This window comes from Linepithema humile, chromosome 8 (assembly GCF_040581485.1).
Source record: "Linepithema humile isolate Giens D197 chromosome 8, Lhum_UNIL_v1.0, whole genome shotgun sequence".
Classification (NCBI taxonomy): Eukaryota; Metazoa; Arthropoda; class Insecta; order Hymenoptera; family Formicidae; genus Linepithema; species Linepithema humile.
The window spans coordinates 641,940-667,134 of record NC_090135.1 but is presented as its reverse complement, the minus strand read 5'-3'; the positions used below and the strand labels follow the sequence as shown (position 1 = coordinate 667,134).

Here is a 25,195-nt window from a genome sequence, read left to right as displayed (position 1 = left end):
GGAGCACGGTGACGAAGTCTCGGAATGGCTCGCCGGCTTTCTGTTGCCGCCCTTGGATGTCCCTCTTCAGCTGCTTTTGGTACCCCGGCGGTAAGTAATGTGTCCGGAAGGCCCACCGGAATTCGGCCCATGTTGCCCAGGCGGCCCGGTTGTTCCGGAACCATAGTAGGGCATTGCCTTTTAGCATCTCGGGTAGGCCGAGGAGTAAGTGACTCTCCTCGTACCCGTACTCGTGGCCCAGCTCTTCCACGCGCTCGATGAACGTGATGGGGTCCTTCCCATCGAAGTGCTGTCCCCACTTCCGGATCTGGTTGAGAACTTGAGTTCTCTCGGTCAGGCTTGGCGGTGGTGGGGCCTCGTTCCCCATGAGGTCGGCCACCGAGCCACTTGTCCCCGGCTTGGACATGTCGTCTGTTTCAAAGTGTGGGTTCTGCCGTGCGAATATCACGAGCCGTTTGCGTAGCTCGTCCAACCTCCCACTGCTGTCCAGGCCGTGTCGGTCCAAGATTTTCTTCGCTTCCTCCTTGCTCAGCGCATATACCCACTTGGGCATCGATCACTACTATATTTGGAGTCTCGGGTTTACGGTCCCTGTTCGGGCGCCATGTGACGGTGCGGCTTCCCGTATGGGAGCGGTTAGCGCGGTTAAGCTCGCCGGTGCCAGGATTCGGAATGCGGAACGGGTGAGACTCCAAATAAGTAGGCGCGGTTAAGTCGTAAACTATGATATATTTTAGCTTTCTTATGTACAATATATACAGGGTGTTCTGCCGTCGGACTTGGTTCGGCCAAGCTAGGCGAAAGAATAGCGGTAAACGCAAGATACCGTAAAGAATACAAGGAATAGCGGTAAGCGTAAAATACCAAGGATAGTGGTAAGCGCAAAGTAAAGAATACAAAGAATAGCGGTAAACGCAAGATACCGTAAAGAATATAAGGAATAGCGGTAAGCGTAAGATACCAAGAATAGTGGTAAGCGCAAAGTAACGAATACAAAGAATAGCGGTAAACGCAAGATACCGTAAAGAAAATAAGGAATAGCGGTAAGCGTAAGATACCAAGAATAGTGGTAAGCGCAAAGTAACGAATACAAAGAATAGCGGTAAACGCAAGGTACCGTAAAGAATATAAGGAATAGCGGTAAGCGTAAGATGCCAAGAATAGCGGTAAGCGCACGCGGACAGAGGTCGGGAGCACCCGGCTGAGTCAGGGTGCGCCCTGGCTCGGATACGGAAATCGGTCGGGAACCGGGAGCACCCGGTAGAGTCAGGGAGCGCTCTGGCTCGTATACGGAGATCGGTCGGGAACCGGGAGCACCCGGTAGAGTCAGGGAGCGCCCTGGCTCGTATAGGATTGGCTTCGAGGTGTCACGCTCGAAGTCGGACGGGACTCTCCCGGTCTCGGCCGAGACCGGCCTTTTATACCCGTCACGGTGATCCCCACCCGTGACGGGCTCCCACCTAGCCGCCGTTCGGACCGGGTTCGGTCTCCGAACTGGCGGTCCGTCGGGATGACGCCTTAAGGCGTCGTCACAACTTTATTAAGTCTTTAAATGAAAGTGATATTCAAGATGATATAAAAGATAAAATTAAAGATATGTTTCAACACAGTCATTCTTTTTTTGAAAATATTCATAATTCCATTAATGGTAGTCTTCGAAATACGTATTCAAGAAATATATATTTTCAACAAAATTTTCACATTGTGATGCCTGTACAAATTAATTTAGGAATTGATAACAATCACAAACAATGATTTTATTATTATATTCCAATTTTGAAAACTATTAAGGTTTTATTACAAAATTCTGATATTCAAAACTTTTGTTTAAATTTATTTCAGATTTCTAATAGTAATGCGCTCTTTGATATTAAAGATAATAGTGTATTAAAAAACAACAATTTCTTTCGTAATAATAAATATACATTACAAATTTTATTGTATCAAGATGCATTTGAAATATGTAATCCTTTGGGTTCAGCTAAAAAAAAATTTAAACTTGTTGGCGTATATATGGTGCTAGGAAATTTACCCCCTTACCTCAGATCAAAAGTTGATAATATACAGCTTGTTATGTTATGCTATGAAAAACATGTAACATTTTTTGGTTGGGAAAAAATAATGGAATATCTTATAAATGATTTAAAATGTTTAGAAAATGAAGGAATAGATATTAATGTTGGTGATAAAACAATAAATTTTGTTGGCACTGTTGTTGCTATATTGGGGGATAATTTAGGAAGCCATCAAATTGGTGGTTTTACCGAAAGTTTTAATTCTGAATATTTTTGTCGTTTTTGTGATATAACTCAAAATGAATTCCAATCAAAGTATGCATGTACTAATATAAACAGAAATTCAGATAATTACAACTTGTGTGTCACACAAGCAAAAAATATCATGAAAGCTGTAAAGGGAATAAAAAATGATTCGCCTCTGAATAAACTTAATTATTTTCACATTTGTAATCCAGGATTACCACCCTGCATAGCACATGATCTTTTTGAAGGAATCGTTTCATATGATCTTATATATTGTATAAAATATTTTGTGAAAGAAGGTTGGTTTCCTTATCAATTTCTAAATCATAGATTGCAAAAAATGAAGTTTTTGTACGAAAATGTACGTAATAGTATTCCTCTTATAAGAGATTCAACTAAAATTGCAGGCACTGCAAGTCAAATCAGAAAAATATTATTAATATTTCCCTTAGCAATCTTTGATGTAGTTAAGAATATTACGGATAATGTTTGGATATTAATGTTATATCTTCAAGAAATATGTTCTTTAATTTGTGCTCCTGCTTTGTCCTTTGGTCAGATTGCGTTATTACAAGAAAAGATAAATGATTACTTATCATTGAGAGTAAAATGTTTTCCAAGTATCAAATTAAGGCCGAAGCATCATTATATTTCTCATTATCCCATTTTAACTACATGTTTTGGTCCATTGAAACACTTATGGACCTTGAGGTTTGAAAGCAAACATAGGTATTTTAAAAACATTGTTAAACATTCCCAAAATTTTAAGAACGTAATTAAATTATTATCACACAAACATCAATTTTTGCAAAATCAATATTTCAATAATAATTATCGTACTTTAGTAATAGCAGATGATGCACAAGAATATATTTCTCAAAACTTTAATGATCAAGTTTCTTTCATTATAACAGATTATTTTCATAAAAGAGAAAATGAAAATATAAAGTACATATCCTCACAAGTTACTTTTAAAGGTATAACGTATAAAAAAAATATGTGTATCTGTGTAGGTAAAGATTGTTTTGATTATTTCACTCTATGTAAAATTAAATACATTTTGATAAATAACTGTTATACAAACATTTATTTTTTAGGTACCATAACAAAAATTACATATAATCCTGATTTTGGCATATATGAACAGTTCGAATTGAAAGGTATAGATTGCAATGTAGAGAAAATTTTGTTGTTCCCATACACTTCCTTACTTGCACCACATCCTATCCTGGAAACTAATTTAAATTCTATTCCTGTATATGTCTTCAAATATGCACCTCTTGATTCATAAATTTGGATCTTAAAATGATGTAAGCAATTTATACTTCAACGTAAATTGTTACATTATGCATGTATATATATGTTCTTTTATTTTAGATGTCTCTATAAAGTCTGGTCTGCCGATAGAAAAAATAAAATATCACTTATACTTCGTGAATCAGATGATATGCTAACAGATCTTATTACAAAAAGTAATATTAAACTTGGAATTGTTGGTTCTGTTCTTGTCATAGAGAAAGATGGCACAATAATTGATGACAATGAGGTTCTAAAATTTTGTTCCGGTGAAATTTTAATGTTACTACGACCAGAAGAATCCTGGTCTGTACAAAATGAAACTGCAGTTATGTCTTCTGATACTGCTTCACTCACATCTAGTTTAAATGAGGAAACTTTTTCGCCATCATCAAGTTCGCTATCTATTTTATCTCCAATAAATCAAATATCAAATAATAAACAAGTAGAACTTGAATTTTGGATAAATTTTCAAATACCATGGAATAATTTAGAATCAACAGTGCTTAAAGAACTGCAAAATGGAAGTCGCAGCAAATATGTAATAAATGCAGTTGTGAACCGTACCGTTTCTGAAATGAGAAACATTCAAGAATTTATACCATCCAAAGCGTTTAAAATAATAGCTGAAAAAATTGTTAATAAATACCCACAAACTTTTAAAGATATAAATGAAGATGGTACATGTTTTGGCGATGGATTTCATACCACATATTTAAAACTTCGAGACCGAAATTGTTACTTAAATAGGCCACATATGAAAAGAAGTCTAAGCCAAAGTTTAAATATACCTATAAAAAAACAAAAGAAAGTATTATCCGCTAAAGCAGGATGTAGTAATTGGCAACCAGAAAAATATAATGATACAGAAACTGAGGAAACAATTGAAGAAAAGACTAAATTTCTATGTCAAATAGTTGACGATGATTCATCAAAAAACGATCTTAAAATTCAACACAAAATTTATTCCTATCTTGAAGCGACATATCCTGCGCAAAGATTATTTTTAAACAATGTTCATGAAATACCTAGTATCAAAAATATTAAAATCACGTGGCCGATACTTTTACAAAAAACATTTATGTTTTGGCATTATGAAAAACTAATGGGACATTCTATAGATCTTCTAAAGGAAGAAATTATAAAAAAACAAGAAAAAATTCTCAATTATGGACAACATAAAAAATATAAAGATATCAATGATTCTAATAATCCAACAGAGATAAAATTGATACAAATTATAATGAGACATTTTAAAGAAGATTTTGAAGGATTATTTAAAACATATCCTGTAAATATTTTCTTTAAATATATTTATTTTGCTTATATGAATGTCATAGACTTAATTAGTACTGAATATAACTTATTTAACAGGAAGGAACATTGTTGCAGGATATAAAACCACCAACTGTGGCACCATGCATCATAATCATAAGTAATTCCACTATATGTAGTTATACTAAATTTAACTTTAGTAAATTTTTATTGTTATATGTTTGTAATTGCTTTCATTATCGTATATTATATTATTACAGATGACGCAGCATGTCGGATGTTTTATTTATATATAGAAAATGTATTGATTGAAAGGACATTTTGCTTTTATGAAGCTTTGAAAATGTTGATGTCCGTATATTACATTTTCAACATGGAATATCCCATAAATTGTACATGTACTTTAGAATTTTTACAAAAGTACTTTTTAAATATTCATCCACTTGCTGGTTCAAAATCTCGTAGGATATCAACAAAATACAAAGTATTATCACTCTTTAATAAATTAAGAGATACGTCGAACAAAGAAAATACTGCTACACACAAATAGTGTAGTGTGTATGTACATATGTATGTACAACAACAGTAAGCATTATTATGTTATTTATATCAAATTTGTAATAATGGCATATACACACATTGTATCTTTATGGTACATTTTTATATCATTTTATAATCTTTATTAATATTTTTATTTCTTTCAGAAAAAGATAAAGTTTATATTATATATTATAGCAGTTTATATTATAGCATCCTATGATATACTTTTTAGTTTAGTTTCTAAGAAAAATAAATTTTTAATTTATCATAAATACTGTCAATTGATTGCAAAGGAGTTACATTTCGGATACATGGTTAAAATAAAGACATTTTTTCATGAAAAAAGAAGATTTTTTTTATATCTGATTTTAAGTTGAGATCGAAATTTGACTTTATCAGTTGGTTTATCGCATTCTTTCTATTTATATTATAATTTAACCTATCTATGTAATTTTTCGTAATAAAATACATTCTGCATAGAGCACTATATTATAATTCATGTCATGCGGCAGAACCATGCTGATAAAAAACAACTTCGATTTAAAGCGAAAAAAAAGTTTACGCGCATTTCGGAAATTGCGTGATTTAAGTCAATTTAGCGGGTACATCAGTATTACAACTTCGTGATTTTAGGATTAAATGCAATTTCCAAAGATAATACGTTTAAACGAGAGAAATCTTAAAAGGTTGAGGCAACTCGATTAAACAATATGCTATTATCAACAGACAATAATTTAGACATAAGATATTTAATATCTTACTTACAAAAAGCTCATTGCTTTTCAGATGATTATAAAAAGAGCTTATAATTTAAGATACGTATTGTACTTTTATGCTTTATTAAGTGATCTATAATGAGATTATATTCCAAAGATTTTTGATACAAGTATGTATTTGAGTTTAGATATAACGTGCGATAAAAGTAGAGAGATTTGTTAAGTCCATTTTAGATACATATTGGATTTTTATTTCGAGCAAATTTTGAAAACTGCGTACTTACCACGTTTTTTTTTTTTAATTTTCCATTTATATTCTGACATGTCAATAACACGATTACTATTTTTTTCTTGCGATGAATATTAAAGAATCAATATTATTTGCGACAATTATAATCCACCACAAAAAAATCGTTAGATACTTTAGACATAGATTTACGATGATATATTTACTAAAAAGAGATTGCATTGTTTGTTTTTCTTTTTTATAATGCAACATTCGTAATATCGAAACGTTATAAAAAACTTGACATTGTAAATGTAAAACTTAACATTTTATAATAAAACAATTATTAATATTGTAGAAAATGATTGAATTATTTTAAAGCATAAATATTTATTTCTTCAGCCATCTAGTGTATATAAATAAATTTATTTGTTATAAGGGGTGTCAATTAAGCTTGACGTTTAAAAATAGGTCGATTTTCAATATTTTTTTTCACACTGGTATTGACAAAATCAGGCTTTTATATATTAGTATATTATTTAAAAAAATGAAACTTATAAGTTTTTCAATAAATGAAACTTACAAGTAAAATTTATATGTTTTAAGTATGCAAAAGCCTTTGTCATGCCAATATCAGCGTCAAAAAAAAAAAAAAATTGAAAATATATCTATTTTTTCAGCGTCAAGCTTAGTGATACCAGTTAAATAATAATTAAGCAGATTGCAGAAGTGAATTTACATAAAAGTAAAATTAAAATAATAATGTAATAAAACTTTTTAAAGTTAAAATATTTAATATTTTTTAATAGTAAATGTACACAACAGAGTGTATTGAAAATTTTACTTACAAGTAATTTTCTTTAATAATTTTTGTAAAAATCACATTTTAAAGTGTAATATCGCAAACCTGTATAATATTATTACAAAAATAATGTAAACTTGTAATCGTAAAACATAAATTTCATATTTTTATTTGTAATAACTGAAATGCGTGAAGTATTATTACATTCTGTTGTGTAAATTCAATATTTGAATGTTTAATATTCCAATTTTAAGAAGTTTTATTACATTTCTTATTCTGTAATTTTGCATGCTATTGTAAATTTATTTCTGTAATTTGTTTAATTACAAATTAAAGAATTTATTTTACTTGCATACTGCAAATTTACAAATGAGTGGAAATTTACACCTATTATAGTGGGTCTTAAAATTACCCACAATAATAGGTGTAATTTTACACAAAATTTTTTTACAGTGTACGCGCCTAGTAGTCAGTGGTACATTCAATTCTCGTTGGCCCGGCATAGCTAAGAGCCGTTGCTGCCACTCTTGCTGTTGCCCCCGTACGTTTTCTATTTATTCGTGGAATTGCTCTTGCATTTCGGTTAACTGTTGTCTTATTTCGCGCACAAAGTCCATCATTGTATCTGTTAGCTCTGAGTTTTGCGTCGCGTCTTCAGTTTTTGCCCCTGCGTTTTGCGTCATTTCCTTTCTTAGTAACTCAATATCCCGGTCAATTTCTGACTCGGTAGTCTTCGGTAATTCTTGATCATTATTCATTTTTACTTCAGTGTGGAACTCGTCTGGGTCGAAAACGCAACTATCATAAGATGTGAGTGCGAACTCACTGTATTCCGATACGTGACTCGGAGTTCTACTTGGCAGATGCCTACTTTGTCGCGGTTTTTTGTCCTCGCGAGTAGCTTTCAAAGCACTGTCGAGCCCTAGCAATGTACGATCGCGCTCAACGGTTGGTTTTTTCGAAATGGTATCTGTGTTCGCGTCCCCGGTACTTTGCTTCTTATTTCCAGTTTTCTTTCCTGTCGTCTTACTACGTTGTTCGCTTATGCTCAACGCTCGTTGATCTTGGTTGCGGATCAACCGAGATTGGTTTGGTTGGGATTCTACGATTACGCGCTTTTCCTTTCCGTTCGCGGAACTATCTAACGCCTCACTATGATTTCGGTCGTCGTTCAACCAAAATTGGAAGCCTAATTTCTCTCGTTTCCCGGACATTCGCTTTTCCTAATATTATTTTTTATTATCGACTTACATTAGGCCGCTTGCTCGCATGATGCACGCTGCTGGTTAGCTGATCCGTTGTTGAGGTAGGTCGCAATCCTTGCCTGTCGTCGTCCTCTCGGGTTACGCTGGCTCAGCTTGGTCGTTGCTCCGCCAGGCACCTTTCCGCTGCTTTGTTGCCCGGACTGTCGTCGCCTTGTGAATCCAGGCGATTTTCCACACTGCCTTCTCACCTCACTTTTGTAGCTCCAGGTGATAGATTTTCTCAGTGATCCCTCTGTTACCACTGCCGATTCCCGATCATCGTGTCCAGAATGAACTTCGGTAATTGCGGATCCCACCGCTGCCACCAAATTTATGTTGCGAGTCTTTCCGATCGCAACCGTAAGTTCGAGATCCGCTTGGGGAACAGGACGCACTGCTTAGAGGTGTGGAATAACTGGACACAAACCTTGACTCGAACAATTTATTTAATCACTCACAAACTGCCAGGACGGTGTTAGATTTTCGTGAGCCGTGTACGGACACGGGGAAACGAGTCGGTGTATTCGCGTATCGTAAACTGAATCCGTCGCTGCTTGCGCGCGACTGTATTTATACGAATCGGCAATCAAGAGTTTTGTAATATTGATATGTTATTGTTGATATTTCTCGGATTGCTGATTCGTGTCACTTTGAATCCGAGGTTGTTTCTCTGCAGCCTCATCGTTATTCTTTATTTGCTAAATAATTCTTTCTTAGTATTTTATTTTGGTATTTAACTTAATTAACCTTATAGCGACACGTTGTGTGTTACGACACACAACAAATTGACGTTTGGAGCCACCAAAACACGGGTTTTTATACCCTTTCTTTGGGGTGGATCCATTTGGAAAATCTTAAGTTTTTGAAGCGGGGATCGAATTAGTCTTGTGAGAAGATTTTTAATGTAGGGGAGGGTGGCGTCATTTTTAGCTAATAGGATTAGGTTTAGGTAATTAAGTTACTTGAAATGGGGGTAGGAAGAAAGGGGCCTTAACGAATAAAGAATAGCGTCGTTTCGGGTCCATAAGCGATGGAGGTAGGTTTTTGAGGTGGCGTAACCCGGTTGGTGTTAATTAGTATAGGTGGGGTGCATCTCAGTGTCTTAAGAGGATCCTAAAGCGGAGATCGAACTTCGACGGGTTTGCGCCCTCATCTAGATGGAACTAAAAATGTCGATAACATTTATTTATGAATGTCGATAATGTCGATAATTTCTATCGAGTGTCACGTCCCGGCGCGGTGGCGGTAACACGTAGTGTTCGCACCTTTACGCGAGACTCAATCGGTAAGATTCACGAACCAATGGAAAAGTAAAAGATCAGAAAAGAACGTGAAACACAAATGTTGTGTTTAATATAAAAATCGTAACCAAAATCCCTTTCTAATGGATAGCGAAATTGAATGAGAGATCGTAAGGGAAGCAGTATCGCATTGATATTTTGTTGCTCCTTACGCGAACAACGTGTATGACCAATAATTAGGACCGTATTCTAATGAATAATAAATTTAAATAATAAATCGTAAAGGAAAACAGTATCGCATTGATATTTTGTTGCTCCTTACACAAACAACGTGTATGACCAATAATTACGACCGTATTCTAATGAATAATAAATTTAAATAATAAATCTTAAGGAAAGCAGTATCGCATCGATATTTTGTTGCGACTCTGCAAAACAACGTGTATAGTAATAATTAGGACCGTATTTTAATGAATAATAAATTCAAATAGAGGCGAATAATGAATCCGAGTAAGACCACAAGAAAATGAATATGATAATAATGCAGCAACGTAGTAAGAAATAGTAATCAACCATTGTGACTGACATGTAATTATTTAAGTTTTATTATCATGCATTTGAAATGAAAGAATCGCTTAATACCATTAGAATGCATCAAGTATATGTTGACCGAAAATTTAAGAGAGTAACATTGGGTTTCGCTGATCATAAAAACTTTCTCCGTTTTCAGCGAGATTTTGCATATAATTAAGGTACCTGTCTTCACATTCGTGACACTCGGAAATCGGTTGAATCAACGCGAGGTAGCGATGGCAAATAATGCAATGTAATCTTGGGCGGCGACGCCCGACGGATGCGTAATGCCTATCATTTAAAACTACGAATAAACTTTTATATTCAATCGGTTCGCTAGCGATGCATTCTTTGCAAGGACGCTCTTTTGCCGTAGGATTCACGAAGCTGGTTTCACGAACGCAACTAGCTAAGGAGTACCTATAAAGATATTCCAATCGAGGCGACCGACAAGCGTAACGTTTCCCCACACACATATCAATTATTTAAAATTCGTTTAATCAGACGGTTGATTTAATAAGCTGGTTATAACTAACGTACGTATTCCCGGGCCTCCGCCAAGTAGAACGCTGGTAGGATCGGGAAGATTAACAACACTTCGTCCTTCTCGAGTTAATTGATTTGTTAGCCTTATAAAATGATTGAGACACGCGAGACAGTGACGCACTGGAAAAGGTTGAGATACGTTCTGGCCACAAGCACGACACTTTGCTAATGGAACTATAGAACCGATATTCAAATGATGTCCGAGGACGTGTTCGAAATCATTTCGCGTTGGTTCTGATAAATCGTGATAGCAATTGAGGCACAATATCGTGCCAGTATTTCTATTCAAGCACGCGTTATCCAAGATACAGTACACGAAACGACAATTACAATTTGAGTCTGGGCGCGAAGATGTTACTTCGGTATCTGGCATTTTCTCTTGCTCAGATTTTAACTTTAAACCTTCCCATGCAAATAAATTTGGAACGGACTCACCGGTGTCGACTTGTATGGTACCTGAAGCCAGTGATAACTCAATCTAATTGTAAGGCGCCCAATCGGTTCCAGGATCGATCTTCCAATAGCAGGCTGATAGTCGTATGGAGATGAATCTTCAGATGCGTCATTGTTGCTGGTTATCTTGCGGTCGAGGAATCACTGCACTAGAGTTATTTCGCGACACGTCTTTACCTTTTATTATTCGTTGGAATTTAAGGATCGCACGCTAAATTGGAATAATGTTTAAGGATTTGAAATTAAAGATAAAATTCTCAAAGCAACCAAATAAATGTAATTATAAATGAAAATAAGAGTACATTGGTTTATAAATGAAATTACACTCAAATGAACTTATAAGATAAGAATTCTTACAAACATATAAGCACTTATGTTCTAGAAATGGAACGCGCAGTTCGCGAATTAAGTAATTGAACATATAAAATTGATAAACCGAACTTAAATTAACCGTACTGAACTAGGACGAAACTAGAATTAGAATTAGAATTAGACCGAGACTGAGTCAGAATTGAAATTGCGAATGCGAAAACTAACAACTTGACCGAAACTGACTCTCTGACTGAATATTGACGGCTTACTGAAAAATTGAATACTGACTCGGCGGCATCGCAGGGCCCGTATTTATACTCCTCTGGATCTTCAGAGACAAAGGTTTGTCCTATGCAATAGGACCGCACATGAATGTAATCTCGCTTTAGAATATCGAATGTTCGAGGCATGGTTTATATAAAACTGCAGGCGATACTCGAACCTAAGTTTTGAGAGTGGTATGGTTAACATAAAACCGTAGGTGATATCCGGACCTAAGTTTTGAGAGCGACGACAGATAATTTATAGTCGTACGCTTTGAAACGCAACAAGGGGTTTACGTTACGCGAAAGGTTTCGTGTTGCGCCTTTCTGGCGACATGTGTCGAGCGCTATTGATACAGCGAGCGATAATTTCAAGAGGCGATAAACTAGAAAGTTTAAGACAAAAATTTACGAGTGGAAATCTACTTGCTAAAATATGGGGACGTTACACGAGTAACTACAAATATCGATAATGTCGATAATTTCTAGTTTTGCCATTATCGACAGGAATCTAAATGTATATTTCAGAGAAAGCATTGTGTTCAATATATTGAAATCAGACACTTTTGCGTATTTTTATTGCTCTGTCGTCTCGCACGTGTATCTAAGCGTATGTAATGCGTGTCGATGGCAATAAAAGATGTGTCTGTCTTTATTGCACAGTTTGAACACAATTTCAGCACTGCTCACATTATGAAATATACTTTTTATACATCTTTCAAAAAAAAATAATATTTCATCATTTATGTATATATGTGCATGCATAGTATATAAAAAAAATAAATATAAACATATGTGTGTATATGATACATATATTCTTTGAATTGTAATTTTCTATAAGTTACAATGCAGTAAGTAACAGTTTATTGAATATTATATACATAGATATATATAACTTTATTATATATCTATATACATATATATATATATATATATATATATATATATATATATATATATATACATTCAAAATAACCAGATGTCCTTGCAATGCCATATTCTTGAGCGAATTCTGAGACGATTTTTCCTTTTACAAAATTTTTTCCGAAGTTTAGTTTTTGACTTATAATTGAAAATAGTTTACTACTTACGAGTCCGATACAACGGACAGACAGGGACGGTGCAATGCGTCATGAGACGATAGTAAACACTTGACAGTCTCATTATACGTTGCGCGTACCTGCCTGCCCATTGTACCGAACTCGTAAATTGCTACCTATTTTCAATTATAACTCGAAAACTAAGCTTCGGACAAAATTTTGTAAAAGGAAAAATCGTCTCAGAATTCGCTCAAGAATATGGCATTGCAAGGACATCTGGTTATTTTGAATGTATATATATATATATATATATATTAATAAAAATAAACATTATTTATGTAGCGAAGAAAATGTTACGATTTCCTGAGAGATGTCTCAACAACCCAGCCTGTTTCTTATATAAAATGTTCCGGAGCCAGAGCTATCGGCGGCTCGGCCGCCAGCGGCCGGGCGGTAGTAGGGGAACAGGAGGCATCGTCTCGGAAATCGGCTCGAAATGTACAACTAATTCCGAGCGCTGATTTTGACTATTTTTTATATTACTTTCTGAAACATTTAAGAAAATATTACTATATATAGGCGTAATGCCTAAGGATCGTGTTCGACTTGGTTGAAAGATTGAGACCAATTTCTTAGAAAAATGTAATTTATTTTTCTTCGTCAGAGAAGTAGAGTAAAGTACAAGTTTTATGTTTGATTTGATTCAGGGCGCCAGAGGCGCTTTCTCGGCAAGAGTGTAAGGCCGAGAATTAAAAGAAAAATTGACGGGCGCGGTAAGAAATTACCGGCCGCGTCTTAGTGTGTTGAACGGGTCCTAAAAAGGACGGTTCAACTGAGTTAGCTCGTTGCAGCCCCTTTCCCGGCGTCGGTGGAACTCCGTTCGGGAAGTGGTCTTCCGTCTGACAACTGCTCTCTGAGCAGGCTCTGAGCGGTGAAGTCTGTACTGCGATGGATCGAGTCTCTGGTGTGCTGGTGGTGGCAACCGTCTCGGCTCTCGGAATTACGGATTGCTCCGTGTACCGAGGAGAGAGAGGTCTCCGAATTCGGATGTCGCCTTGAGTGAGCGTGTCCCTTGGTGGTCGAGTCAACCGGACGCAGAACTCTAGTGGGATTAATTTCCACACTAGAGACTGAGGAGGTGACGGCGAAAGTGGAGTATCCGCGGGCCGCTTGGTTGAAGTGCGTGGCCGATGCTGGGACTCTGCTTTCTTTTTACACGCCTTGCGAGGCAGTGTGAGAAAAACGGCGAGACTATGTGTCTCTGGTTATCTTCTGCCGAGGCAGAATATGACTCAGTTCAAGGGCCCTGGGGAGAGCTCGCCTTGAAGCGAGTGAGTGAGGAAAGATCTGCGGAGCAGCTCTTTTATATCTCGTCGATCGAAGCTTGATCGCGAGAAGGTTCTTCACCGCCTGCGCAACCTGGCGGTGGGTCCGCAAGCTTGTAACTGGTAGAAGGCCTGCGGCGCGTAGCGGCGCCGCGATGTATTATACCGCGTCAGTGCAGCGGTGTGGCGGTGAGCCGCCACACTATATGTTCTTATAACTGACGTTTAACATGTTGACAGAGCTGTTATAAAATTATTTTTTATTTTATTATATCTTGTAATATTTAATATGTAAAAATTCATTAAACTTTTAATATAAAAAAGTTTTAAATAATTAAATTTTCTTTAGTTTTTGCACGTTTATACTTATACTTGTTATGACATAAAATATAATAAAATGCTTTATATTGAGGAAAGGTTACGTAAATAATTTTAATTGTATAATAAAATTTCCAAATTTGTTCAACATCTGTTATAAAAACATGCAAATTACACATAAAACTGGTAATTGCAAAAAATATTATTAATAAAATGACAGTATATTGTTACGCCTGTGCTTTTCGCCGCTGATGTTGTGTTACGGCTGACGGACCGATCGATAATATCGATCGGTCCGTCAGCTGTAACACACAGCATCAGCGGCGAAAAGCACAGGCGTAACAATATCAAAGCTTCAGAGTCAAAAGTCTTCATTTTCTATTTTATACTGAAAGTACAGCAGCAAGTACAAAAGCAAACTACAATTTTAAGAAATAAAGATATTACAATGTTAACAAATGAAGAGAAAATCAATTGACTAATAATAACCATCGCTCTATACATATTTCAATTGAGGGCGCGGATCAAAGAACTCGCTCTGCGCTCGAAATCGTGTAAAAACATTGTCCAAACCTCTCAGAGCATGAAAATTTTGAAAGTCGCAAAATTAATTTTTCTAATAATATAGGCTTGTAGAGAATGACGAGACGGAACTTTTGTCTATTTGCAGTTTCTTGGTTCAATGCTTATTTTTAATAATAAAAATTGAAAACTGAAAAATTTTTATCCCCAAATTCAATAAGATTTTAAGATATAAATCGTCGTAATTTGGCCATATCTTGTTGAAATTGTTTGAAATTTAGTATATGCATGCAGTATAGTGTAGCGATGCCTACAAAACAATAAAGAAGCTGAAAATCGCCTATTATTTAATAATAATTAATTGGAAATTGAGGCCAATCGGTAACCACGTTTTTTTAGTTTCGCCGACAAAAAGTATCGAGGGAACTTGAAGTTTGAAACAACTTCCAGTGAGACATTTGTTCCTCACTATTGAAGGAAGATTTCTGGAAATTTTCAGATCGATTCATTGAAAATGTGCGGAAATATGCATTTTGTACGAAAACATGCGACGCCGCCAATGATAGCTCCGTGACCGCTGAGCACCATCAGACAGCGTACTCGCCGTTCGGCTTTCCAGGACTCGATTTTATAATGATTTTTTACAATTTTAACTATTGTTATTTGTTAAATTACTATTGTTCTACAGACCGCGTCTCTGGAGTGTGTGTGAAATATTTCAAAATAACAATAATAAAAGTATTTAATTAAGGAACCATATAAATAATAGTTCGTCATTTCAATATTTCGTGGGGAGTGAGCGATTGTTCAAATGTATAACCATTAAAAAATCTTTATAAAATCGAGTTCTGCAAAACCGAACGGCGAGTACGCTGCCTGATGGTGCTCAGCGGTCACGGAGCTATCATTGGCGGCGTCGCATGTTTTTTTACAAAATGCATATTTCCGCACATTTTTAATGAATCGATCTGAAAATTTCCAGAAATCTTCCTTCAATAGTGAGGAACAAATGTCTCACTGGAAGTTGTTTCAAACTTCAAGTTCCCTCGATACTTTTTGTCGGCGAAACTAAAAAAACGTGGTTACCGATTAGCCTCAATTTCTAATTAATTATTATTAAATAATAGGCGATTTTCAGCTTCTTTATTGTTTTGTAGGCATCGCTACACTATACTGCATGCATATACCAAATTTCAAACAATTTCAACAAGATATGGCCAAATTACGACGATTTACATCTTAAAATCTTATTGAATTTGGGGATAAAAATTTTTCAGTTTTCAATTTTTATTATTAAAAATAAGCATTGAACCAAAAAACTGTAAATAGAAAAAAGTTCCGTCTCGTCATTCTCTACAAGCCTATATTTAAAAAAATTAATTTTGCGACTTTCAAAATTTTCATGCTCTGAGACGTTTGAACAATGTTTTTACACGATTTCGAGCGCAGAGCGAGTTCTTTGATCCGCGCCTTCAATTACAATTAATACATATCAAACATACATAATTGTCATATGTCGTTTAGCAAAAGTGAAATATAATTGAACTGAAAAATGGTTACGCAAAGCTCAATTACTTGACTGTAATAACATTTCTTGTTACTTGTAACTAATTTATTATGAAATGTTGTCATCTCAGTTTTAATTGTAATTGAAATATGTATAGAGCGATGCTTATTAGTCAAAATATCCTGAATATAACAGAAAAAAAATTAATATTTATGGAATGTTATATAAAATTTAAAACCAAAAATGAAGTTTTGACTCTAAAGCTTTTTTTCATATATTGCAATTAAAAATAAATCAGTATTTTAATATTTATTTATAAATTGCTTCACAATCGTTTTATCATTATGGAGACTTTCATAATCAAGCTATTGAATTGTTTTATTGTAACTAGAAAATACAAATATTAATCGATGTTGAAGCAATTCCTTTAAATCATGATCAATAACTCACCTGTTTTTAAATCCTTTTCTTAGAGAAAGTCTGCGAGCAGTAAGATTTAGTCTGCCTCTCTTCAAGTATCTTCCCATTTCCAATAAAATTGTCTAATAATTAATCACTAATAATAACGTATAATTGTCTAATTGTCTAATAATGAATTGTCTAATTGTCTAATAATCACTAATCCAATAATCACTAATAAGTCACTAATTCACAAAACTCACAAAAAATCACAGATAAAATATGAACACGGTATACTTCTAATAGCGTTTTGATAATAAATAAAGGTTCACGGCATGTGCAGGCACAACACATGTGTGCTCTACTGTTTTTAAATGCAGTAGCGGACATAGTATTGTACGGTGCCTAAAACTCGAATGTTACTTTAACTTTTTGCACAAAAAAAATTATACACGGACTTTAAAAATGTCCAGAATAATATGTTCAATAGATTTACAAAACAATAAAATAATAAAAAAGAAAAATACATATAATTTTATACATTGATTGTTAATTGCAAATATTGAGCACAAACAAATTTCATTTTATAGCTTAGCAATATTTCTATTATTTAATCTGTTTATATCAAGAAATTGTAATTTGAAAAAAGAAAGAACATGACATTTCTTTACTGCAATCATGTGCTCTGTTGTAACTTTACATTTTTTCATATTTTTCTATTTGTAATACGCAAGAAGCAGAAGAATGGGAAGCAGCGAGCGAGCAAAAAATGTTATATATATAACTTTTTTATCTAATAATGTCTATTTTAATCAGAAAAAATCTGCATACTGCAAAGCTATTAAAATTTATTCACTTATACGAAGTACTTGCAATTAGCAACCAATGTACAATATTATTATTAATTTAATTAATATCATGAAATTTATATAATTACAATATTAAATTTAAATATGCCTTATGCATATAAGCATCAGTGTTGTGAATCTGTGAAAAAATATGTACACGAAGAAATATATACCAAAGTGTGTGTTAAAATTATTGTGTAAAAATGATTATGCAATTGTCGTCTGCATTGTTGCCGGTAAAGCCCTATACGCACGTAATTGAGAACCGCTATGTATGCTGCGCAAAGGGCTCTGCGCAGCCATGTGCACGATGGGCTTGGCTCAGCCCGGCATTCTTCCCGCTCACTTCCCGACCGTGTGCCCTGCCGCTACCATAATGGATAGGCGAAGCGTGACTCGAAAGTATAAGTACTTTTATTGTTTCATTATTAACGTATTACATATATATTGTGTGCAAAAATAAAGTTATTTAATATACAAATTTTTCTGTTACAGCCAGAAGTGAGGGTCAAATCTCTCGTGCGAGAACGACACGCCAAGCATCTCCTGTACAGGGAACACGTGGTTCGCCACACGTGCACGTGTCTCCCGTCCAGGAGATACCTGGCCGACAGTCCGTTGAGGTGGCTGCCCAACAACCCGTTCAGACACCCGTTCAGGTGCAGGAAGTCATCGAGGTGCCTGCCCGACAACCCGTTCAGGCGCCTACCCGACAACTCGTTCAGGCGTCTACACGACAACCCGTTCAGGCGCCTACTCGACAACCCGTTCAGGCGCCCGAAATTGTGCCACAGAGGTGGCACAACACAACACATGGTCAGAGAGCAAAGCAAAATATTTTTGATAAGGTAATTATTTCATATTTTTATTTATTGAGTATGCACGTGTGCATATACATGTGTGCATGTACAATATGTGTGCGTGTACACATGTACATGCAAGATAGATAGATATATAGATAGATAGAATGAGAGGGAGAGAGAAAGAGAAAGAGAAAGAGAGAGGGAGGAGAGAGAGAGAGAGAGAGAGAGAGAGAGAGAGAGAGAGAGAGAGAGAGAGAGAGAGAGAGAGAGAGAGAGAGAGAGAGAGAGAGAGAGAGAGAGAGAGAGAGAGAGAGAGAGAGAGAGAGAGAGAGAGAGAGAGAGAGAGAGAGAGAGAAGAGAGAGAGAGAGAGAGAGAGAGAGAGAGAGAGAGAGAGAGAGAGAGAGAGAGAGAGAGAGAGAGAGAGAGAGAGAGAGAGAGACACGTGAAATTAATTTTTCTATATATGTAATGTTATGTATCTTTTGCAGAGAATCAACAACTTAATACGGAAAAAATTGCGCACGGCGCAGAAGAAAGCACAGAAGCAGATTCCAACACCAACGTGGTATCCTGCACCGTGCGCTCCGTCGCATACTCCATGTATTCGAGCATACGCTCCACCGTACACTGGACCGTACGGTGTAGCGTATGCTCCACCGTGCCCGCCACCGTGCCCGCCACCGTGCCCGCCACCATGCCCGCCACAGTATCCGCCACAGTATCCGCCACAGTATCTGCCACCGGCGTATAATACATCATACAATCCATACAATCCATACAGTTACTGGTAAAACAGTCATTACTATTACTAAAAGAATTTTCTTATAAAGATTTTATTTTATTTTTTTTTTTGACACTGCAATGCTTTGTGTTATTCTTGTGTTATTTTTGGCACTGCAATTTGTGTTTTATTTTTTATTTGTAATATAGGTCTATCATTTTTTTGCATAATTTTTAACAATTTGATACCTTTTTGGTTGTAGTTTATTTTCGGTTAATTTTGGTAAAATTGTTTTTCGCACCGTGTGCCATTTTTTTAATTATTCATTAGTTGCAAAATAAAATATACTTCCTCCATTCTATTTTATGATATATATGTCACCTTTATTTTTGTATTGAAATTTCTATGCATAAATAAAGACGAAATGTATATTTGTAACGATGCAGCCCGCTGCATCGTTACGGCTACGGACCGTACATCGTCCGTAGCCCACCAAGGGCGCATCGCGCGCCGATAAATTTCGCATCAAAAACAGCGGCGGTCAACCGCCGAAAATCCCCCACACCCGACCGTTCCGAAATTCCGTATTGTGGGGGACTCGCCGCCGAAACCGCCGATGCTTGCCGATTCGAAATCATTCGGCCGCCAGCCGGGTATAAAAGAGGCCCGGCTGAACGTCTTCTCACCAGACTCCGTTCGCTGTTCGACAGCGAACAAACCTGCTACGAGTGTCCTCGTAGTCCCGACCGAGCATACTCGGACTCTATGCCTTTACCAGCATACGAGAATCCTCGTGTACCGCCGAGCGTCCTCGGTATTCTTTGATTCCAGGATACGAATATATTCGTATACCCGCCAAGCGTACTTGGTTCCTCCAGGCCACCGAACTCTGTATTGCGGGCATTTCCGCATACCTAGCCAGGTCGCTATTCTAAATTCCGTCTTCGTACGAGCATCCTCGTACTCCCGCCGAACGTAATCGGCAGCCTAAGTCCGCACACCGCGTTTATTCGCCGGGATTTCATAACGATAATCCGTCCGGCAAGCAACACCGCGTCGACCAATCCGCGCCGCCGAATAGTCCGCATCGATCTACGATCGAACAGACTCGCGATACTACGAACGCACTCACCGACGAGCGCTCCGTCTCGTACCAACCGTTGCGACACGATCGCCCGCGCTTGCGCCCTCGCCGACCGCACCAGGACGCCTCACGTCATACTAAATAATTATTCCACCGTCGCCTCAAATAATTATTTCTTTATTACGATACTTCGCATTGATTTTCACGTATACTTCGCATTTATTTTACGCCGCCTTAAATAATTATTTCGCCGCCGCTCGAATAATTATTTCATTTTGCCGATATCTTGCATGTATTTCCACGTGCTTTCGCTCTTATATTTTGCGCCGCTTTAAAATAATTATTTCACCATTGCTTAAATAATTATTTCGCCTTTGCCGATATCTTGCATTTATTTTCACGTTGCTTTCACTTATATTTTGCGCCGCTTTAAAATAATTATTTCACCATTGCTTAAATAATTATTTCGCCTTTGCCGATATCTTGCATTTATTTTCACGTTGCTTTCACTTATATTTTGCGCCGCTTTAAAATAATTATTCCACCGTTGCTCAAATAATTATTTTACCAGTAACGAAACTCCGCATTTATCTTCACGCTACTCTGTATTCGTTTCACGCCGCTTTAAAGAACTATTCCGCTATCACTTGTTAATTACTTCACCGATATTTGGCTAATTTATATACTATTTCAAATTCATCTTGCACACGCTTCGCATGTATGCACGAGCATTGTAGCAGATCATTCGAGGCAAATCGTATCAACATCTTTCTCAATAAACACTGTTTCATTATTTTTCTGATAAACGAGTATTTGGTTTATTTGACATACCCCCAACCGACCGAACCTGGATTCCGGCGAGCTAATCCGCGTCCGCCGAAGCTCACACGGTTTCATGGCGCCCGAACAGGGACCAGATAAAGGGGTACGTCAAAGAGATCTGCTTACAATGACTTCGTGGATACAACGATTACCGCGTTCCGAAGTGGCGCGATTATTACAGAGCCGCGAGCTCGAATGCGACGGCAACTTGGACGATCTCCGCCGACGGTTACGTGAATACGTTCGCGCACATCCGGGGGATATCATCCCTCCGACCGATGAGCCAGCAGAAACTGAGGTCCGCGCGACTCTGAACGTTCCGCTATTGCGACTTCCGGGTAACTCGGGCCGCGCAAGTCCGAGCGACGACGACGACCGGGCCAGCTATTACTCGGCACCGAACCCCCCGACCCCCATTGCCAGCCCGTTCGATCCTGCAAAAGCAATGGATCAAATCCGGAAATGGGGGTGCCATTTCAATGGCAAGGAACCAATCGCCTTTCTCGAGCGAATTGAGGAGCTCCGAAGAATCTACCGATACTCCGGAGACCACCTCCTCCTCGGCCTACCCGAGATCCTAAAAGGCGAACCACTATTGTGGTACCGGAACCGACGCCACGCGTGGGCAACATGGGCCGATTTTGTGGCCGAATTTCGCGGCCACTATCTTCCGCGACGCTACCAGGCCCGCCTTCGTAGGGAAGCCACGAACCGCCGCCAGCTACCCGACGAAGATTTCGCGAAATTTTCGACCGCCGTACTCACCCTCGCGCGCCGCGCGGGGGGGTATTCCGAAGCAGAGACGCTCGATCTCTTAATTGAAAATATGGATCCAGAATACCGTTTATATATTCGCCCACACGACGCGATCAATTTCGACGAGTTATCCGACCGAGCCGCGGAATACGAGGAGCTCATCGCGCAACGCCGGCAGCGCGACCGGAAGCCCGCCGAAGCCCGGAGCATGGCTACCACCGAGTATAAGCGAGAGGAATGTTGCTGGCGTTGCAAGCAACGGGGCCATACTCGGCTCAATTGCAAGCAGCCGCCTCGCAAGTTCTGCTCGCAGTGCGGGAAGGACGGAGTATACTCTCGCGATTGTCATCCGCCGGCGGGAAACGCCACGCGGGCCGGGGCGACGGCGGCCGCCGACCGGCCCTACTAGAAATTATCTTTCGGCCGCGTCCACACGTTGAAATCACGTGCTGCGGAAGGATAATTACCGCCCTTCTCGACTCGGGCTCCGACCGGTCTTTCATTAACCGAACAATCGCCGAATACGTTTTAGGAAAGGGCTATCGCCCTCGCGCCATACGCGAGCACGTCACGGTAGCTGACGGCGGATCCGCTCCGATCACCGAGAGTTTTCGACTCACGATCCAGATGGAAGGAGAGAGCTTCTCTCACGACTTCCAAGTACTTCCGGCGTTGGGGACCGAGATGTTGATAGGGGTAGATCTGTGGGCCTACCTGGGGATAACGCTACCGCCACCGCCATTGCCAAAACTCGCGCTCTCCGGTAACATCGGCGCGATATCCGACGGCCTGACACCGCGCACCGGAGAAGAAACGCAACAATTACGCGACTTCCTAGAGCGGGAACTCGCGCTATTTCAGGGCATCGCCGGGCCTACCGACCGAATCGAACATCACCTGCGATTAACGGACACCCGACCGATTAAACAGAGGTACCGCCCCCGTAACCCGGCCATGCAAAGTATCATCGACGAGGCGGTTGATGAAATGGAGCGAGAGGGGGTAATCGAACCATCACAGAGCGCGTGGAGCTCGCCTGTGGTGATAGTAAAAAAAAAGGACGGCAAACCCCGGTTTTGCATAGACTTTAGAAAAGTCAACGCCGTAACCGAACGCGACGCCTACCCCCTCCCGCACATAACAGCCACATTGGATAAATTACGGGGAGCAAAGTACCTATCCACGCTCGACTTAAAAAGCGGGTATTGGCAAGTGCCACTAACCGTCGAGAGCCGACCTATTACCGCGTTCACCATTCCGGGGAGAGGGCTAATGCAATTCCGCGTCATGCCCTTCGGACTGCATTCCGCGCCCGCTACCTTCCAGCGCCTCCTCGATACCGTGCTAGGCCCCGCGTTAGAGCCAAATGTGTTCGTATATCTAGACGATGTAATAATCGTCAGTGCCACTTTCTCCGAACACTTACGACACTTAGCCGAAGTGTTTCGGCGACTCAGAGAGGCCAAATTACGCCTCAACCCAGAAAAGTGCCACTTCTGCCGAAGCGAGCTAGCCTACCTCGGCCATATAATAACACGGGACGGCATCCACACCGACCCCGCTAAAATAAGCGCGGTCGCTCAATGGCCCGCTCCTACTACCATCCGGAAGGTCCGCCAATTTCTCGGCATGGCGTCATGGTACCGCCGTTTTGTGGAAAACTTTTCCACCCTCTCCGCGCCGCTCACGCGGCTAACTCGTAAGAACGCGCGCTGGCAATGGGGATCGGAGGAGGAAAACGCCTTCAACGCCCTCAAGAGGGCACTAATAACAGCGCCCGTACTCGCCTGTCCCGACTTCCGGTTACCGTTTAGCTTACAAACCGACGCAAGCAACTACGGCCTCGGCGCCGTTTTGACACAAAACTTCGCCGAGGGCGAACGCGTAATCGCGTACGCAAGCCGCACACTAAACGCCGCCGAGAAAAACTATAGTGCTACCGAGCTAGAATGCCTCGCGGTCGTCTGGGGAATCCGCCGTATGAGAGACTACCTAGAGGGGTACTCTTTCACGGTGATCACGGACCATCAGTCACTGCGTTGGCTCAAAAACCTCGAAACCCCCACCGGCCGATTGGGGCGCTGGCTCTTCGAGCTCCAGCAATATCATTTCGATATCCAGTACCGTCGCGGAGCGTTGAATAAAGTTGCCGACGCGCTCTCTCGCGAACCCGAGGTCTGCGCCGTTCAGCCAGCCGCTTGCGCCTGGTACCGCGGATTGATAAAAAAGATTAAGAAAGAGCCGAAAAATTACCCCGACTACGCCATACGCGAGGGTAAACTCTACCGGCATATACGCCACGACCTAGAGTTCCGCGACCACACGGAAGACGAACAGTGGAAGCGCTGTCTCCCTCGCTCCGAGCGAGAGAGAACGATCCAGCGATTCCACGACGAACCGACCGCCGGGCATTTAGGCGTCGCGAAAACAATCCACCGCGTCACCCGCCGTTATTACTGGCCCGGCATGTTCCGAGACATCGCCCGCTATGTTCGGGGTTGCGAAAAATGTCTCGCGTACAAGCCCTATCAGGGCAAACCCGCCGGCCGCGCTCATGCGCACAATGTCACGGCCCCGTGGCAACAGGTCACGATCGACCTAGTGGGGCCTCTGCCGCGATCTACAAACGGGCATTCGTGGCTCTTCGTACTGCAGGATCGATTCACGAAGTGGGTCGAATTGCAGCCCTTGCGCCGAGCTACCGGGGAAATCATTAGCAAGACCGTTGCCGAACGCATAATATATCGGCACGGCTGCCCCGAAATGGTCATATCCGACAACGGGAAACAATTCATATCGCGCCAATTCACCAGCCTATTAAAATCGTTTGGCATAACGCATCGCACAACGCCGATATACACGCCGCAGTGCAATCCCGTGGAGCGGACCAATCGAACGGTCAAAACCATGATCGCGCAGTTTGTCGAGCGCGATCATCGCCTGTGGGACCGCCACATTCTCGCGCTACAATATGCGTACAATAGCGCGGCGCACGACGCCACCGGATTTACGCCCGCCTTCGCAAATTACGGGCGCGAGTTAGCACCGCCGAATCCGGAAGACCGAACGCACCCGAACGCGCCGATTCCGACTACCACCTGGCGGCGCCATCTAGACGAGGCCCGGGAGCTAATGACAGGAAACCTCGCACGAGCCTTCCAACGGCAGGAACCGTATTATAATCTGCGGCATCGCGATTGGCGGCCTAAGATCGGCGAGACAGTTTGGCGCCGCGAGCACCCCCTGTCGAACAAGGCCGCCGGCGTAAACGCCAAACTCGCGCCGAAGTACACCGGCCCCT

At 39.7% G+C, this 25,195-nt stretch overlaps 2 protein-coding genes and 1 long non-coding RNA gene across 3 annotated transcripts; all 3 read left to right on the top strand.

Moving 5' to 3' along the window:
• Positions 1-1,962: 1,962 nt before the first annotated feature.
• LOC137001519 (uncharacterized) lies at positions 1,963-4,830 on the top strand (the record flags this gene model as incomplete). The annotated part of the gene is made up of 1 exon (XM_067360544.1): positions 1,963-4,830. A coding segment is annotated over exon 1 (1,209 nt), but the record flags the coding sequence as incomplete, so codon positions are not given.
• A 3-nt stretch (positions 4,831-4,833) lies between these two features.
• LOC137001443 (uncharacterized) lies at positions 4,834-5,748 on the top strand. Its single transcript, XR_010891454.1, has 3 exons — positions 4,834-4,992; positions 5,093-5,417; positions 5,537-5,748. It is a non-coding gene; the product is annotated as an uncharacterized lncRNA (long non-coding RNA).
• Positions 5,749-8,650: 2,902 nt separating this feature from the next.
• Positions 8,651-21,924, top strand: LOC137001518 (uncharacterized). Its single transcript, XM_067360542.1, has 3 exons — positions 8,651-8,660; positions 18,203-18,555; positions 19,000-21,924. The coding sequence occupies exons 1-3, from the start codon at positions 8,651-8,653 to the stop codon at positions 19,300-19,302; spliced, it is 666 nt and encodes a 221-aa protein (XP_067216643.1). The 3' UTR covers positions 19,303-21,924.
• Positions 21,925-25,195: the final 3,271 nt, after the last annotated feature.

Bases quoted from the DNA above. Each gene is read 5' to 3' on its own strand.
- LOC137001518 (XM_067360542.1), top strand. The intron at 18,556-18,999 runs GTAATTATTTCA...TATCTTTTGCAG, and splicing joins AGCAAAATATTTTTGATAAG to AGAATCAACAACTTAATACG.